The sequence below is a fragment of the Lethenteron reissneri genome, chromosome 57 (genome assembly GCF_015708825.2).
Source record: "Lethenteron reissneri isolate LAM-NWPU_2019-01 chromosome 57, ASM1570882v1, whole genome shotgun sequence".
Lineage (NCBI taxonomy): Eukaryota > Metazoa > Chordata > Hyperoartia > Petromyzontiformes > Petromyzontidae > Lethenteron > Lethenteron reissneri.
Window position 1 is genome coordinate 9,869,675 of NC_083835.1, and position 18,009 is coordinate 9,887,683.

Sequence of the window (18,009 nt, forward strand, 5' to 3'; positions counted from 1 at the left end):
AGCAACAGGAGCAGCAGCAGCAGAAGACAAAACATCGCGGAGAGCGAGTACAGCAGGGATATCGCACAAGTTCAAACGGGGGGGGGGGGGGGGGGGGGTGTTGTTCACTGTCGCAGGAGGAATCTGAACTTTACAACAAACGGTACAAAAGCCTCATAGTGGTGCAAAGTGCACGGTAAACATCCAAACACATTCAAATACAACTCAACCATCCCCATCATACCATGCAAAGCCCACTGGAGCTATTAGCTTCTTATTTGTCAGAAGCGACCTGGCCTATCACAAAGTGGCCCATCGCTTGAACATTTTAAAGCAGCAACATAATTGAGAACATCTCAATCGGTGAAGTTCCGGCGTGGCTGCAGTCGGCGTCTCGGGCACCGCCGCCTGTGAGGCCCCCCCCCCTCCCCGGTGAAGGCCGGGCCACGGGTCGCTGCCTGTGAGGCCCCCCCCCCCCCGAGAGGGAAGGTCAATGGAGAGCCCACTGAGGTCTCGAGTTGTTCTCTAGACTCGACGTGGCCACGACAGCTCAACGAAGTGGCTCGTGTGGAAATGTGCAGCAGCAGCAGCAGCACAGTCATCTCAACGCGTTATTCTAAACGTGGAGGCAAAGCCGGAGGACCCAGAGAAAAATCTCCACGACCACCACGATGGGAGAGACACGCAAACCCCTAAGGGGCCGTCCATAAATGACGTCACGCGATTTTGGACGATTTCTGACCCCCCCCCCTCGTCACACGGCGTCACAATAAGTCAGACCCCCCCTCAAATACGCACTATAAATTAGTGCGTATTTAATGTGGCGCTGCACTGTTGTTGAAGAAGTGTTGCTATAACAATTATAGATTTATTTAAAGTTTCGCATTTTGATGTGACGTCACATTTCTCAACCCCCTCCCTCGTCATATCGTCTCGTCACATCGTCACAAATGCCTGACCCCCCCCCCCACTAAGTGCATGACGTCATTTATGGACGGCCCCTAATAAAAAAGCACCTTGTACACGTCCCATAAGCCACGAGGCATGATCCCAACAAGCAGCCGCTGGGTTCTGGGTCTCAGACTCTGGAGCGCCTCAATCTCCATCAGAGCAGCACGAACACAAGTTGGTAGGCACAGGGACTCCTCCTCTCTCCCTGAGCCCTGGGGGACGCCCATAAATGACGTCACGCACCTGGGGGGGGGGGGGGGGTCAGACATTTGTGACGATGTGTGACGAGGGGGGGGGGGTTGAGAAATGTGACGTCACATCAAAATGCGCAACTTTGAATAAATATAAACACCACGTTCTACTTAATTAAATAGACTTTTCAATGTTGTCTCCTACATCATCAGAGTGCAGCGCCACATTAAGTACGCACTACAATGACAATAGTTTAAAGCGATTTGAAGCATGGTTTATTTGGGGGGGGGGGGGGGGGTCAGAGCCTTTGAACGTCACATTTGAGGGGGGGGGGGGTCAGAGCTTTGTGACGTCACATTTGAGGGGGGGGTCTGGCTTTTTGTGACGTCACATTTGAGGGGGGGGGGTCAGAGCTTTGTGACGTCACATTTGAGGGGGGGGTCTGGCTTTTTGTGACGTCACATTTGAGGGGGGGGGTCAGAGCTTTGTGACGTCACATTTGAGGGGGGGGGGTCTGGCTTTTTGTGACGTCGTGTGACGAAGGGGGGAGGGGATCAGAAATCGTCCAAAATCGCGTGACGTCATTTATGGACTGCACCATGGGTCTTCTTCTTGGTTCTTTCGGTAAAGTCACGTAGAAGGGAAAATAATTCTCACGACGTTTCGGCCACAACGCAAGCAGCCGTCCTCAGGTGAAGAACAGGTCTGTCGGAAAGACAGCGTCTGAATGGGCACCACCAAGCTTGGCAGCGTCCTATTTAAGCTGCTGGGTTGGAGGGGGGAAGGGCGCCTTGACAAAGGAATGTGCACGTTGCCTTAGAGTCGCGCCATCTCTTCAGAAAGGGTCCTGTCGAGACACTGAACGTGGCTCGTGCTGAAGAGACGTCGCTCCGAGATGGAGGCGGCGGCTGACGGGACGGTGACAGCAAACACATGTGACGTCACGACGAGCCCCCACCGGCGTGACGTCACGACGAGCCCCCACCCGCGTGACGTCACGACTGTTTACTCCGATGGGGAAGTGACGTCACGGGTACCTCACGAGCGACCCAAACGTCGTGACGTCACGCCACGAAAACGTGCGGTGCGTGCTGACGTCACCGCGCGGCGTGACGCCGCTCAACGAAATGTTTGTCTAACCACGCCCCCCCCCCCCATGGCGGCCAATTGGCACGCGTGTTGGTGGCGCGCGAGCTCGGCTCGGCCAATGGAGAGCGCGATGGGGGCGGGGCCCAGGCCTGGGGCAAGCAACAGCGGAGAAGACGGACGGTGGACTTGGTCGCGAGTGTGCGAGGTGAGAGCGTGGGGGAGAGTGGGGAGAGCGTGGAGAGAGGGGAGAGCGTGGAGGAGAGTGAGGAGGGGAGAGAGAGCGTGGGGAGAGTGGAGACAGCGTGGGGAGAGAGAGAGTGGAGAGTGGGGAGAGTGGAGGAGAGCTGGGGAGAGAGAGCGTGGGGAGAGTGGGGAGTGGAGAGAGCGTGGGGAGAGTGGGGAGAGAGCGTGGGAGAGTGGAGAGAGCGTGGGGGAGAGTGGGGAGAGGGGAGAGAGCGTGGGGGAGAGTGGGGAGAGGGGAGAGCGTGGGGGAGAGCGAGCAGAGCGCGGACGGAGGGGAGAGCGGCGATCGAGGTGAGGGCGAGCAGGAGAATGCGATGTGTGGTAATGTGATGTGTTGATGTGATGTGTGGTAATGTGATGTGTTGATGTGATGTGTGGTAATGTGTATGTGTTGATGTGATGTGTTGATGTGATGTGATGTGTGGTAATGTGATGTTTGATGTGATGTGTGGTAATGTGATGTGTTGATGTGATGTGTGGTAATGTGATGTGTTGATGTGATGTGTGGTATGTGATGTGTGATGTGATGTGTTGATGTGATGTGTGGTAATGTGATGTGTTGATGTGATGTGTGGTAATGTGATGTGTTGATGTGATGTGTTGATGTGATGTGATGTGTGGTAATGTGATGTGTTGATGTGATGTGTGGTAATGTGATGTGTTGATGTGATGTGTGGTAATGTGATGTTTGATGTGATGTGTTGATGTGATGTGATGTGTGGTAATGTGATGTGTTGATGTGATGTGGTAATGTGATGTGTTGATGTGATGTGTGGTAATGTGATGTGTTGATGTGATGTGTTGATGTGATGTGTGGTAATGTGATGTGTTGATGTGATGTGTGGTAATGTGATGTGTTGATGTGTGGTGGTAATGTGATGTGTTGATGTGATGTGTTGATGTGATTGTTGATGTGATGTGTGGTAATGTGATGTGTTGATGTGATGTGTGGTAATGTGATGTGTTGATGTGATGTGTGGTAATGTGATGTGTTGATGTGATGTGTTGATGTGATGTGATGTGTGGTAATGTGATGGTTGATGTGATGTGTTGATGTGATGTTTGATGTGATGTGTGGTAATGTGATGTGTTGATATGATGTGGGTAATGTGATGTGTGGTAATGTGATGTGTTGATGTGATGTGTGGTAATGTGATGTGTTGATGTGATGTGTGGTAATGTGATGTGTTGATGTGATGTGTGGTAATGTGATGTGTTGATGTGATGTGTTGATGTGATGTGTTGATGTGATGTGTGGTAATGTGATGTGTTGATGTGATGTGTGGTAATGTGATGTGTTGATGTGATGTGTGGTAATGTGATGTGTTGATGTGATGTGTTGATGTGATGTGATGTGTGGTAATGTGATGTGTTGATGTGATGTGTTGATGTGATGTTTGATGTGATGTGTGGTAATGTGATGTGTTGATATGATGTGTGTAAGTGATGTGTGGTAATGTGATGTGTTGATGTGATGTGTGGTAATGTGATGTGTTGATGTGATGTGTGGTAATGTGATGTGTTGATGTGATGTGTGGTAATGTGATGTGTTGATGTGATGTGTGATGTGATGTGTGGTATGTGATGTGTTGATGTGAGTGTGGTAATGTGGTGTTGATGTGATGTGTGGTAATGTGATGTGTTGATGTGATGTGTTGATGTGATGTGTGGTAATGTGATGTGTTGATGTGATGTGTGGTAATGTGATGTGTTGATGTGATGTGGTAATGTGATGTGTTGATGTGATGTGTTGATGTGATGTGATGTGTGGTAATGTGATGTGTTGATGTGATGTGGTAATGTGATGTGTTGATGTGATGTGTGGTAATGTGATGTGTTGATGTGATGTGTTGATGTGATGTGTGGTAATGTGATGTGTTGATGTGATGTGTGGTAATGTGATGTGTTGATGTGATGTGTGGTAATGTGATGTGTTGATGTGATGTGTGGTAATGTGATGTGTTGATGGGAGAGGTGCGCGTGGTGAGTGGTGAAAGTGTTGGTGAGGGGAGATGCGAGGGTGGTGGAGTGTGGTGAGGGGAGATGCGAGGGTGGTGGAGTGTGGTGAGGGGAGATGCGAGGGTGGTGAGTGGGTGAGGGGATGCGGGTGGTGGAGTGTGGTGAGGAGATGCGAGGGTGGTGGAGTGTGGTGAGGGGAGATGCGAGGGTGGTTGGAGTGTGGTGAGGGGAGATGCGAGGGTGGTGGAGTGTGGTGAGGGGAGATGCGAGGGTGGTTGGAGTGTGGTGAGGGGAAGATGCGAGGGTGGTGGAGTGTGTGGTGAGGGGAGATGCGAGGGTGGTGGAGTGTGGTGAGGGGAGATGCGAGGGTGGTGGAGTGTGGTGAGGGGAGATTGCGAGGGTGGTGGAGTGTGGTGAGGGGAGAGCGAGGGTGGTGGAGTGTGGTGAGGGGAGATGCGAGGGTGGTGGAGTGTGGTGAGGGGAGATGCGAGGGTGGTGGAGTGTGGTGAGGGGAGATGCGAGGGTGGTGGAGTGTGGTGAGGGGAGATGCGAGGGTGGTGGAGTGTGGTGAGGGAGATGCGAGGGTGGTGGAGTGTGGTGAGGGGAGATGCGAGGGTGGTGGAGTGTGGTGAGGGGAGATGCGAGGGTGGTGGAGTGTGGTGAGGGATGCTAGATGGAGTGTGGTGGGGAGATGCGAGGTGGTGAGTGTGGTGAGGGGAGATGCGAGGGGTGGTGGAGTGTGGTGAGGGGAGATGCGAGGGTGGTGGAGTGTGGTGAGGGGAGATGCGAGGGTGGTGGAGGGTGGTGAGGGGAGATGCGAGGGTGGTGGAGTGTGGTGAGGGGAGGTGCGAGGGTGGTGGAGTGTGGTGAGGGGAGATGCGAGGGTGGTGGAGTGTGGTGAGGGGAGATGCGAGGGTGGTGGAGTGTGGCGAGGGGAGATGCGAGGGTGTGGTGGAGTGTGGCGAGGGGAGATGCGAGGGTGGTGGAGTGTGGTGAGGGGAGATGCGAGGGTGGTGGAGTGTGGTGAGGGGAGATGCGAGGGTGGTGGAGTGTGGTGAGGGGAGATGCGAGGGTGGTGGAGTGTGGTGAGGGGAGATGCGAGGGTGGTGGAGTGTGGTGAGTGAGAGCTTCGTGTTGAGTGTGGTGGGGTGAGCTATGTGTGTGTGCACTTGGCCTGGCACAAGCGTCGTGGTGACGTCACCGCCACTTAGTGGCGAATGGGGGTTGTTGTTGTGTTGTTTGTGTCTCTGTGTTGTTTGTGTATCTGTGTTTGTGTCTCTGTGTGTGTGTTTGTGTATCTGTGTGTATCTGTGTTTGTGTCTCTGTGTGTGTGTGTATCTGTGTGTGTGTGTCTCTGTGTGTGTGTATCTGTGTGTGTGTGTATCTGTGTGTGTGTGTGTGTATCTGTGTGTGTATCTGTGTATCTGTGTGTGTATCTGTGTGTGTGTGTATCTGTGTGTGTGTGTGTATCTGTGTGTGTGTGTGTATCTGTGTGTGTATCTGTGTGTGTGTATCTGTGTGTGTGTATCTGTGTGTGTATCTGTGTGTGTGTATCTGTGTGTGTGTGTGTCTCTGTGTGTGTGTTTGTGTATCTGTGTTTGCGTCTCTGTGTGTGTGTTTGTGTATCTGTGTGTATCTGGTTTGTGTCTCTGTGTGTGTGTATCTGTGTGTTGTCTCTGTGTGTGTGTTTGTGTCTCTGTGTGTGTGTGTCTCTGTGTGTTTGTGTCTCTGTGTGGTGTGTGTCTCTGTGTGTGTGTGTATCTGTGTGTGTGTCTCTGTGTGTGTGTGTCTCTGTGTGTGTGTGTCTCTGTGTGTGTGTGTGTATCTGTGTGTGTGTATCTGTGTGTTGTGTTGCTATCTACCACGGCCTATCCCACTGCTGGATGAATGCGACCCCCTCCCTGCTGCTTCGCCCCCCCCTCCAGCCAACGCCGATGGGGGGGCTCGGGGCTCTGGGTGTCTTTGACCATACTTCACCATTCGGGTTACCCACGTCCAGTGGCATCGCTCAGAGTCGTGTGCGTGCAGTGCTCCGTGTATATTGTGTGGTCGTGTGTCTTGTGCAGTGTGTATGGGTCATGTACAGGGGTGTGTTATGTGTACAGTGTGTTTAATGTGTTGTGTATATTAGTTAGTGTAGTTAGTGTTCATAGTGTGTACAGTGTATGCATTGTGTATATGTTGTCAATGTACAGTAGTGTACTGTGTGTATTAGTGTCTATAGTGTACACATTGCAGTGTCTATAGTGTGTACATTGTAGTGTCTATAGTCTGTACATTGTAGTGTCTATAGTGTGTACATTGCAGTGTCTATAGTGTACACATTGCAATGTCTATAGTGTGTACATTGTAGTGTCTATAGTGTGTACATTGTCGTGTCTATAGTGTGTACATTGCAGTGTCTATAGTGTGTACATTGCAGTGTCTATAGTCTGTACATTGCAGCGTCTATAGTGTGTACATTGTAGTGTCTATAGTGTGTACATTGCAGTGTCTATAGTGTGTACATTGCAGTGTCTATAGTGTATATATTGCAGTGTCTATAGTGTGTACATTGCAATGTCTAGAGTGTGTACATTGTAGTGTCTATAGTGTACACATTGTAGTGTCTATAGTGTGTACATTGCAGTGTCTATAGTGTACACATTGTAGTGTCTATAGTGTGTACATTGTAGTGTCTATAGTGTGTACACTGCAGTGTCTATAGTGTACACATTGTAGTGTCTATAGTGTGTACATTGCAGTGTCTATAGTGTACACATTGTAGTGTCTATAGTGTGTACATTGTAGTGTCTATAGTGTGTACACATTGTAGTGTCTATAGTGTACACATTGTAGTGTCTATAGTGTGTACATTGTAGTGTCTATAGTGTACACATTGTAGTGTATATAGTGTGTACATTGTAGTGTCTATAGTGTGTACATTGCAGTGTCTATAGTGTGTACATTGTAGTGTTTATAGTGTGTACACTGTAGTGTCTATAGTGTGTACACTGCAGTGTCTATTGTGTGTACATTGCAGTGTTTATAATGTGTACATTGTAGTGTCTATGGTGTATACATTGCAGTGTCTATAGTGTGTACACATTGCAATGTCTATACTGTGTACATTGCAGTGTCTATAGTGTACACATTGTAGTGTATATAGTGTGTACATTGCAGTGTCTATAGTGTGTACATTGTAGTGTCTATAGTGTACACATTGTAGTTTCTATAGTGTGTACATTGTAGTGTCTATAGTGTGTACATTGTAGTGTCTATAGTGTGTACATTGTAGTGTCTATAGTGTGTACATTGTAGTGTCTATAGTGTGTACATTGTAGTGTATATAGTGGGTACATTGTAGTGTCTATAGTGTACACATTGCAGTGTCTATAGTGTACACATTGTAGTGTCTATAGTGTGTACATTGCAGTGTCTATAGTGTGTACATTGCAGTGTCTATAGTGTATACATTGTAGTGTCTATAGTGTGTACATTGCAGTGTCTATAGTGTATATATTGCAGTGTCTATAGTGTGTACATTGCAATGTCTATAGTGTGTACATTGTAGTGTCTATAGTGTGTACATTGCAGTGTCTATAGTGTGTACATTGTAGTGTCTATAGTGTGTACACTGTAGTGTCTATAGTGTGTACACTGCAGTGTCTATAGTGTGTACATTGCAGTGTCTATAATGTGTACATTGTAGTGTCTATAGTGTATACATTGCAGTGTCTATAGTGTGTACACATTGCAATGTCTATAGTGTGTACACATTTCAATGTCTATAGTGTGTACATTGTAGTGTCTATAGTGTGTACATTGCAGTGTCTATAGTGTGTACATTGTAGTGTCTATAGTGTGTACACTGTAGTGTCTATAGTGTGTACACTGCAGTGTCTATAGTGTGTACATTGCAGTGTCTATAATGTGTACATTTGTAGTTTCTATAGTGTATACATTGCAGTGTCTATAGTGTGTACACATTGCAATGTCTATAGTGTGTACATTGTAGTGTCTATAGTGTACACATTGTAGTGTCTATAGTGTGTACATTGCAGTGTCTATAGTGTGTACATTGTAGTGTTTATAGTGTGTACACTGTAGTGTCTATAGTGTGTACACTGCAGTGTCTATTGTGTGTACATTGCACTGTCTATAATGTGTACATTGTAGTGTCTATGGTGTATACATTGCAGTGTCTATAGTGTGTACACATTGCAATGTCTATACTGTGTACATTGCAGTGTCTATAGTGTACACATTGTAGTGTCTATAGTGTGTACATTGCAACGTCTATAGTGTGTACATTGTAGTGTCTATAGTGTACACATTGTAGTTTCTATAGTGTGTACATTGTAGTGTCTATAGTGTGTACATTGTAGTGTCTATAGTGTGTACATTGTAGTTTCTATAGTGTGTACATTGTAGTGTCTATAGTGTGTACATTGCAGTGTCTATAGTGTACACATTGTAGTGTCTATAGTGTGTACATTGCAGTGTCTATAGTGTGTACATTGCAGTGTCTATAGTGTGTACATTGTAGTGTCTATAGTGTACACATTGCAGTGTCTATAGTGTACACATTGTAGTGTCTATAGTGTGTACATTGCAGTGTCTATAGTGTGTACATTGCAGTGTCTATAGTGTACACATTGTAGTGTCTATAGTGTACACATTGTAGTGTCTATAGTGTATACATTGTAGTGTCTATAGTGTACACATTGTAGTGTCTATAGTGTATACATTGCAGTGTCTATAGTGTGTACATTGTAGTGTATATAGTGTACACATTGTAGTGTCTATAATGTGTACATTGCAGTGTCTATAGTGTACACATTGCAGTGTCTATAGTGTACACATTGTAGTGTCTATAATGTGTACATTGTAGTGTCTATAGTGTATACATTGCAGTGTCTATAGTGTACACATTGTAGTGTCTATAGTGTATACATTGCAGTGTCTATAGTGTGTACAATTGTAGTGTATATAGTGTACACATTGCAGTGTCTATAGTGTATACATTGCAGTGTCTATAGTGTACACATTGCAGTGTCTATAGTGTACACATTGTAGTGTCTATAATGTGTACATTGCAGTGTCTATAGTGTGTACACATTGCAGTGTCTATAGTGTGTACACATTGCAATGTCTATAGTGTGTACATTGTAGTGTCTATAGTGTGTACATTGTAGTGTATATAATGTGTACATTGCAGTGTCTATAGTGTGTACACATTGCAATGTCTATAGTGTGTACACATTACAATGTCTATAGTGTGTACATTGTAGTGTCTATAGTGTGTACATTGTAGTGTCTATAGTGTGTACATTGTAGTATATATAGTGTGTACATTGTAGTGTCTATAGTGTACACATTGCAGTGTCTATAGTGTGTACATTGTAGTGTATATAGTGTGTACATTGTAGTGTCTATAGTGTACACATTGCAGTGTCTATAGTGTACACATTGTAGTGTCTATAGTGTGTACATTGCAGTGTCTATAGTGTACACATTGCAATGTCTATAGTGTGTACATTGTAGTGTCTATAGTGTGTACATTGTAGTGTCTATAGTGTTTACATTGTAGTGTCTATAGTGTACACATTGCAGTGTCTATAGTGTACACATTGCAATGTCTATAGTGTGTACATTGTAGTGTCTATTGTGTGTACATTGTAGTGTCTATAGTGTGTACATTGTAGTGTCTATAGTGTACACATTGCAGTGTCTATAGTGTACACATTATAGTGTCTATAGTGTGTACATTGCAGTGTCTATAGTGTGTACATTGTAGTGTCTATAGTGTACACATTGTAGCGTCTATAGTGTGTACATTGCAGTGTCTATAGTGTGTACATTGTAGTGTCTATAGTGTGTACATTGCAGTGTCTATAGTGTGTACATTGCAGTGTCTATAGTGTGTACATTGCAGTGTCTATAGTGTGTACATTGCAGTGTCTATAGTGTGTACATTGTAGTGTCTATAGTGTGTACATTGCAGTGTCTATAGTGTGTACATTGCAGTGTCTATAGTGTGTACATTGTAGTGTCTATAGTCTGTACATTGTAGTGTCTATAGTGTGTACATTGCAGTGTCTATAGTGTATACATTGTAGTGTCTATAGTGTGTACATTGTAGTGTATATAGTGTGTACATTGTAGTGTCTATAGTGTGTACATTGCGATGTCTATAGTGTGTACACATTGCAATGTCTATAGTGTGTACATTGCAGTGTCTATAGTGTGTACATTGCAGTGTCTATAGTGTTGTACATTGTAGTGTCTATAGTGTGTACATTGCAGTGTCTATAGTGTACACATTGCAGTGTCTATAGTGTATACATTGCAGTGTCTATAGTGCGTACACATTGCAATGTCTATAGTGTGTACATTGTAGTGTCTATAGTGTGTACATTGTAGTGTCTATAGTGTGTACATTGTAGTGTATATAGTGTGTACATTGTAGTGTCTATAGTGTACACATTGCAGTGTCTATAGTGTACACATTGTAGTGTCTATAGTGTGTACATTGCAGTGTCTATAATGTGTACATTGTAGTGTCTATAGTGTGTACACATTGTAGTGTCTATAGTGTGTACACATTGTAGTGTCTATAGTGTGTACATTGCAGTGTCTATAGTGTGTACATTGTAGTGTCTATAGTGTACACATTGTAGTTTCTATAGTGTGTACATTGTAGTGTCTATAGTGTGTACATTGTAGTGTTTATAGTGTGTACATTGTAGTGTCTATAGTGTGTACATTGTAGTGTCTATAGTGTGTACATTGCAGTGTCTATAGTGTACACATTGTAGTGTCTATAGTGTGTACATTGCAGTGTCTATAGTGTGTACATTGCAGTGTCTATAGTGTGTACATTGTAGTTTCTATAGTGTACACATTGCAGTGTCTATAGTGTACACATTGTAGTGTCTATAGTGTGTACATTGCAGTGTCTATAGTGTGTACATTGCAGTGTCTATAGTGTACACATTGTAGTGTCTATAGTGTACACATTGTAGTGTCTATAGTGTATACATTGTAGTGTCTATAGTGTACACATTGTAGTGTCTATAGTGTATACATTGCAGTGTCTATAGTGTGTACATTGTAGTGTATATAGTGTACACATTGTAGTGTCTATAATGTGTACATTGCAGTGTCTATAGTGTACACATTGCAGTGTCTATAGTGTACACATTGTAGTGTCTATAATGTGTACATTGTAGTGTCTATAGTGTATACATTGCAGTTTCTATAGTGTACACATTGTAGTGTCTATAGTGTATACATTGCAGTGTCTATAGTGTGTACATTGTAGTGTATATAGTGTACACATTGCAGTGTCTATAGTGTATACATTGCAGTGTCTATAGTGTACACATTGCAGTGTCTATAGTGTACACATTGTAGTGTCTATAATGTGTACATTGCAGTGTCTATAGTGTGTACACATTGCAGTGTCTATAGTGTGTACACATTGCAATGTCTATAGTGTGTACATTGTAGTGTCTATAGTGTGTACATTGTAGTGTATATAATGTGTACATTGCAGTGTCTATAGTGTGTACACATTGCAATGTCTATAGTGTGTACACATTACAATGTCTATAGTGTGTACATTGTAGTGTCTATAGTGTGTACATTGTAGTGTCTATAGTGTGTACATTGTAGTATATATAGTGTGTACATTGTAGTGTCTATAGTGTACACATTGCAGTGTCTATAGTGTGTACATTGTAGTGTATATAGTGTGTACATTGTAGTGTCTATAGTGTACACATTGCAGTGTCTATAGTGTACACATTGTAGTGTCTATAGTGTGTACATTGCAGTGTCTATAGTGTACACATTGCAATGTCTATAGTGTGTACATTGTAGTGTCTATAGTGTGTACATTGTAGTGTCTATAGTGTTTACATTGTAGTGTCTATAGTGTACACATTGCAGTGTCTATAGTGTACACATTGCAATGTCTATAGTGTGTACATTGTAGTGTCTATAGTGTGTACATTGTAGTGTCTATAGTGTGTACATTGTAGTGTCTATAGTGTACACATTGCAGTGTCTATAGTGTACACATTATAGTGTCTATAGTGTGTACATTGCAGTGTCTATAGTGTGTACATTGTAGTGTCTATAGTGTACACTTGTAGCGTCTATAGTGTGTACATTGCAGTGTCTATAGTGTGTACATTGTAGTGTCTATATGTGTACATTGCAGTGTCTATAGTGTGTACATTGCAGTGTCTATAGTGTGTACATTGCAGTGTCTATAGTGTGTACATTGCAGTGTCTATAGTGTGTACATTGTAGTGTCTATAGTGTGTACATTGCAGTGTCTATAGTGTGTACATTGCAGTGTCTATAGTGTGTACATTGTAGTGTCTATAGTCTGTACATTGTAGTGTCTATAGTGTGTACATTGCAGTGTCTATAGTGTATACATTGTAGTGTCTATAGTGTGTACATTGTAGTGTATATAGTGTGTACATTGTAGTGTCTATAGTGTGTACATTGCGATGTCTATAGTGTGTACACATTGCAATGTCTATAGTGTGTACATTGCAGTGTCTATAGTGTGTACATTGCAGTGTCTATAGTGTGTACATTTTAGTGCCTATAGTGTGTACATTGCAGTGTCTATAGTGTACACATTGCAGTGTCTATAGTGTATACATTGCAGTGTCTATAGTGCGTACACATTGCAATGTCTATAGTGTGTACATTGTAGTGTCTATAGTGTGTACATTGTAGTGTCTATAGTGTGTACATTGTAGTGTATAGTGTGTACATTGTAGTGTCTATAGTGTACACATTGCAGTGTCTATAGTGTACACATTGTAGTGTCTATAGTGTGTACATTGCAGTGTCTATAATGTGTACATTGTAGTGTCTATAGTGTGTACATTGTAGTGTCTATAGTGTGTACACATTGTAGTGTCTATAGTGTGTACATTGCAGTGTCTATAGTGTGTACATTGTAGTGTCTATAGTGTGTTCACATTGCAATGTCTATAGTGTGTACATTGTAGTATCTATAGTGTGTGTATTGCGTAGTTTCCCAACTTGGCAGTGTGCTCGTGACCAGCTCCAGTTTGCCAGCAGAGGTCTCACTCCGAATCAGTCGAGCGGCTTTGTCTTTTCGTCAGCTGCATCAGCTTCCCTGGCCTGTCGCTCCATACCACACAAAGCTCCGGGTCTTCTCAGCCACGGTCATGCACTTCCTTCTCTATTTGCAAAACGTGGACCCTGCTAATGGAACACCTGCGACGAGTTTGAAAACATTGAGACTGGACCGCCTGCGATCCATCCCGAGTTTAACCAGGCTGGCTTGTGTTGAGGAGCTCCAGTATCCTTCAAAGATCTGAACTCAGTCCCATCATCCGTGAGCTCCTCCGGTAGGCGATGCTTCCTTGGCTGGGTCATGTAGCTCGCATGCCCAGCCACAGCATGCCCAAGCAGCTTCCGTTTGCCCGGATCGGGGGGGGGGGGAGCTAAACAGGCGTGGCACGGGCTGGAGAAGAGATGGACTGAGATGTGCTACAGGAGGACGTGGAGCTGAGTGGACTTGCCGATGGCAGATATCAGCGGTGTCAAGATCGGCCACGATGAAGGAGGCTCGTGAAGGACGCTGCTGGGCGGCTAGAGGCAGTCGCCCTCCAGCAACAATGTGAGGGCAGGGAGGCGATGCTCACAACAACGAGCTGAGCGCCGCGCGGATAAAACGCAGAGAGTTAGCGCAGTGGGCAGCAGCTAGCGGTGCATCTACCAGTCATCGCAATCGGTCAATCCATGGCACCTGGGTCTGTCCCGGTGAGTCTGTCACTTCACGTAGCCTCAAAGAGCACCTAGGCTGGCACAAGCCCCGTGGTGATGTCACCGTCACTTATTGATGAATGGCGGTTGTTGCATCTGTGCATCTCTGTGTGGTGTGAATATCTGTGTATTTGTAATTAGAATCGTTATATACAAATGAACCTTATGGCGGTACCCCGGGTACCATAGTAACCCGGCTCTCGCACAATGTCCGTGATGCAGTCATGTTTAGTCTGTTGATGGTCGGTGATGCGTAGGCCTCGGCAAGGTAAGGTAAAAGTTAAAATGTAAAAAAAACAAGCCTACCTTTACCTTACGTTTTACCTTAACACAATACAATCGCTCTACCCCCCTACCTTTTACCCTTTAGCAGGTAAGGTAAAAGGTAAACAGCAACGAACCTCCCTTTACCCTACCTTTTACCCTTACCCCATACAAATTACCCGATTACAGGGTAATTACTGGGGTACTACTACACATGAACAAGGTTTATAACGGTAAATGCTATAGGTAGAGCGCTTTATTCATATAGAATACTCTCGATTCCAATTTTACACACTTTCTTTGAACTCACTTTGTTGTTGTCGTATCCTCAAATCTTGTAACTCAATTTTAACCCACTTCCCAATGTGGTATCGAATGCAAACTTGGTATACTTATGTCATACTGAGGACAACACTATATTCTATCATAAAAATATATGTTTTTAAACATTCTTTTTATATGTTATGTTTCGGCTTGGGTCTTAATGTCCCCGCTCAACTGACGTTGGCTGTAATTGGCCACAGTCCCTTATGTTATAGCAAACTTCGGGACCACTTCCTGGAGTCGTGGAGTTCTGCCATTATGAGTACATTTCATAAAGCGTGTTTAAAAAAAAGTTTTTTTAAATATTACTTATTAAATGGAAGCCACGGACTGCGCCACGGATTCCAAGAACACAGGATGAGATGTTACTATCCTTTGTGCAAGCACTTCCAAGAGTTCATGAACAGTGAGCATGGTGAAATTTGGGGAGCGCATCGTCAGTAGTGTACCTTTGGTTCCTAGGGTGTTTCGGCCTTTCACACTATACACCCTCCCCAAAGGCGGCCAGCGACAGGGTGATCAATCCTACGCTTGCGTCCCATTCCCAATTAGTCATAGGAGTTGCCTTGTTGTTGATAGCCAACATCCCATGGGACTATGCATGGCAGGGGCGTCCTCCCTGAGTCAAGCATTGTTGACCGCATACCTCCTGGCCCTCTCACTTCGGGGCCCAGGTGGGGTCTTTCCTCTTCATCCAGAGCCACTGACTGCTGCCTTCTGCCGCCTCCGATACAGCTCTGATTGCCGAACGCTGGCTCTGGCCCTTAATTCCCCGGTCTCTAAGCAGTCTGGTTGTAGATGTTGCCACAAAACCTCCGCAGCCCACCTCCACTGGTCGGACTTCTGTGTTCCAGCCATGATGCCGTGCTTCGGCAGCTAGATCGGCATAGCGCAGATGTTTTCGCTCATAAGCCTCATCTACTGAGTCCTCCCAGGGTACTGGGAGCTCAATGATGAAGACCTTCTTGAGCGAACGGGACCAGAGCACCATGTCAGGTCTTAGGGTGGTGGTTACGATCTCCGGAGGAAACAAAAGTTGCCGGCCAATGTCAGCTAGCATTTTCCAATCGCGGGCCAAGCGCAGCTGGTCTCACTCGGTGGTTTAGCCCCTTCGTGGACAAAGGTTGTCCGTAAGTGGTGCGATGCTGCTGGCGGTGGTAGGGAGTTGGTGGCAGCTCGCTTGTCCTCCAGGGCGGACGCAAGGTTTTTAAGGACTTGGTTGTGACGCCAAGTGTAGCGTCCTTGGGTGAGGCTTGTTTTACACCCTGTGAGAATGTGCCTGAAGTTGGCTGGCATGGAACAGAGGGCACAGTCCGGATCTCCACCATACCATTGGTGAAGATTAACTGGTGTTGGAAGGACGTCATATGTTGCTCTGATGGAAAAGCTCAACCGCCTCGCTTCCATGGCCCACAGATCCTTCCAGCTGATCTTCCTCTTCTCCACACTGTCCCATCGAGTCCACTGTCCCTGTTTGGCAAGAGAGACTGCCTTGGTCCACCTTGCAGCCTCCTCCTGATGGCGTACTTCCTGCACTACCATCTTCCGCCGCTCTGGTGCAGTGGCCTTACTCCAAGCAGCACGGCTAGTTAGCCCAAGGCCTCCTCTCCCTTGCTGAACATGACCCACAATGTCAGCATGTCTGAGGGCTGCTGTTGCCTCCTGGACTGCTTTTCCTGGCCTCCATTTGCGCCCAGTTGCCAAGGTCTGTTAGACTGGTCAGGGACAGCTTGAGGACACCATCTCCATAGAGGCCTATGGTGGTAAGGCATCGTGGAACTCTGAGCCACTTCTTTAAGTAGCCTGTGACTCCTCTTTCCATCTTCTCCACTGTTGAGATTGGAACCTCATACACTGCTAGGGGCCACAACACCCAGGGTAGGAGACCAAACTGCAGACACCAGGCCTTTAACTTTCCAGGTAGCTCGGTGTTGTCGATGGACTGTAGGCTACTACTGATGTCTTTGCACAGCTGTTGCACCTGGTCTTTGTCCTTCAGGCTTGCATCATACCACCTTCCAAGGCTTTTTACTGGCTGCTCAGACACTGTTGGGATTTGGTCATCTCCGATGTAGAATTTCAGGTCAGAGAGTACTCCCTTCACAATCGAGATGCTGCGTAACTTGGATGGTTTAATCTTCATACGGGCCCAGCTGATGTTCTCCTCGAGTTTTCTGAGCAGTCTCCTGGTGCATGGGACAGTGGTGGTCAATGTTGTAATGTCGTCCATGTAGGTTCTGAGTGGAGGGAGGCGGAAACCAGAGTCGACTCGCTGTCCACCAGCAACTCATTTTAAGGATCTGATGATAACCTCCATTGCCATTATGAATGCCAACGGAGAAATGGTACATCCCGCCATTATTCCTACATTCAGGCATTGCCATGAGGTGGTGAACTCTGAGGTGGTGAACTCTGAGGTGGTGAAGCAGAACTGCAGATCCTGGAAGTACGACTTCACCAGGGTTGTGATGGTGTCCGGTATGTGGAAAAATCTGAAGGCAGACCACAGGAGTTCATGGGGCACAGAGCCAAATGCATTGGCGAGGTCGAGGAAGACTACATGGAGGTCCCTTTTCTCCACCTTGGCCATTTGGATCTGATGCCAGATCATGCTGGAATGTTCCAAGCAGCCAGAGAACCCTGATATTTCTGCCTTCTGTACAGATGTATCGACGTACGCATTCCTTTGCAGGTACTCGGCCATCCTCTGGGCAATGACCCTAAAGAAGATTTTACCCTCGACATTCAGTAAGGAGATTGGGCGGAATTGGCTGATGTTCACTGCATCCTTCTCCTTAGGGATCAGGACCCTGCCTGCCCTACGCCACACTTTGGGTATTATCTTCTTTTGCCAAGCTGTTCTCATAAGCCTTCTGAGGAACCTCAGGACGTCTGGTGCGTTCTTATACACTTTGTACGGGACTCCATTTGGCCCCGGGGCTGATGCTGTTCTTGCCCGTCGAACTGTGTTTTCCACCTCTTTCCATTTCGGAGGGCTGGTCTCAATATGATATTCCGGGGGTTCAATGGGTGGGATATCTGATGGGATGGCCAGATTTTCATGTCGCTTTGAGTCAAAGTTTGTTGTTCTCAGGTGCTCCTCTAGGTCTTTCTTTGTTGTTTTTAGAGCTCCACTTTTTTCCTTCGTGAAGAGACTTTTAAGGAACTTGAAGGGATCTTTATAGAATCGAGTTCTAGTTTGTT

General features: G+C 45.5%; 1 protein-coding gene across 3 annotated transcripts in view; it reads left to right on the top strand.

Annotated features, from left to right (window-relative positions):
• Positions 1-2,393: 2,393 nt before the first annotated feature.
• Positions 2,394-18,009, top strand: part of LOC133357142 (histone deacetylase complex subunit SAP130-like) — a 63,026-nt gene continuing 47,410 nt past the window's right edge. The window contains exon 1 of one of the 3 annotated variants that reach the window (XM_061574940.1): positions 2,394-2,416. Coding sequence is in view for 1 of the 3 variants with exons in the window: in XM_061574937.1 (XP_061430921.1) it covers positions 14,010-14,071 (62 nt within the window). In the remaining 2 variants the exon portion in view is untranslated. Of the gene's footprint in view, positions 2,417-2,649; positions 2,746-13,955; positions 14,072-18,009 lie in introns of those variants that run through there. The other 2 variants (XM_061574939.1, XM_061574937.1) reach the window with 2 other exon arrangements.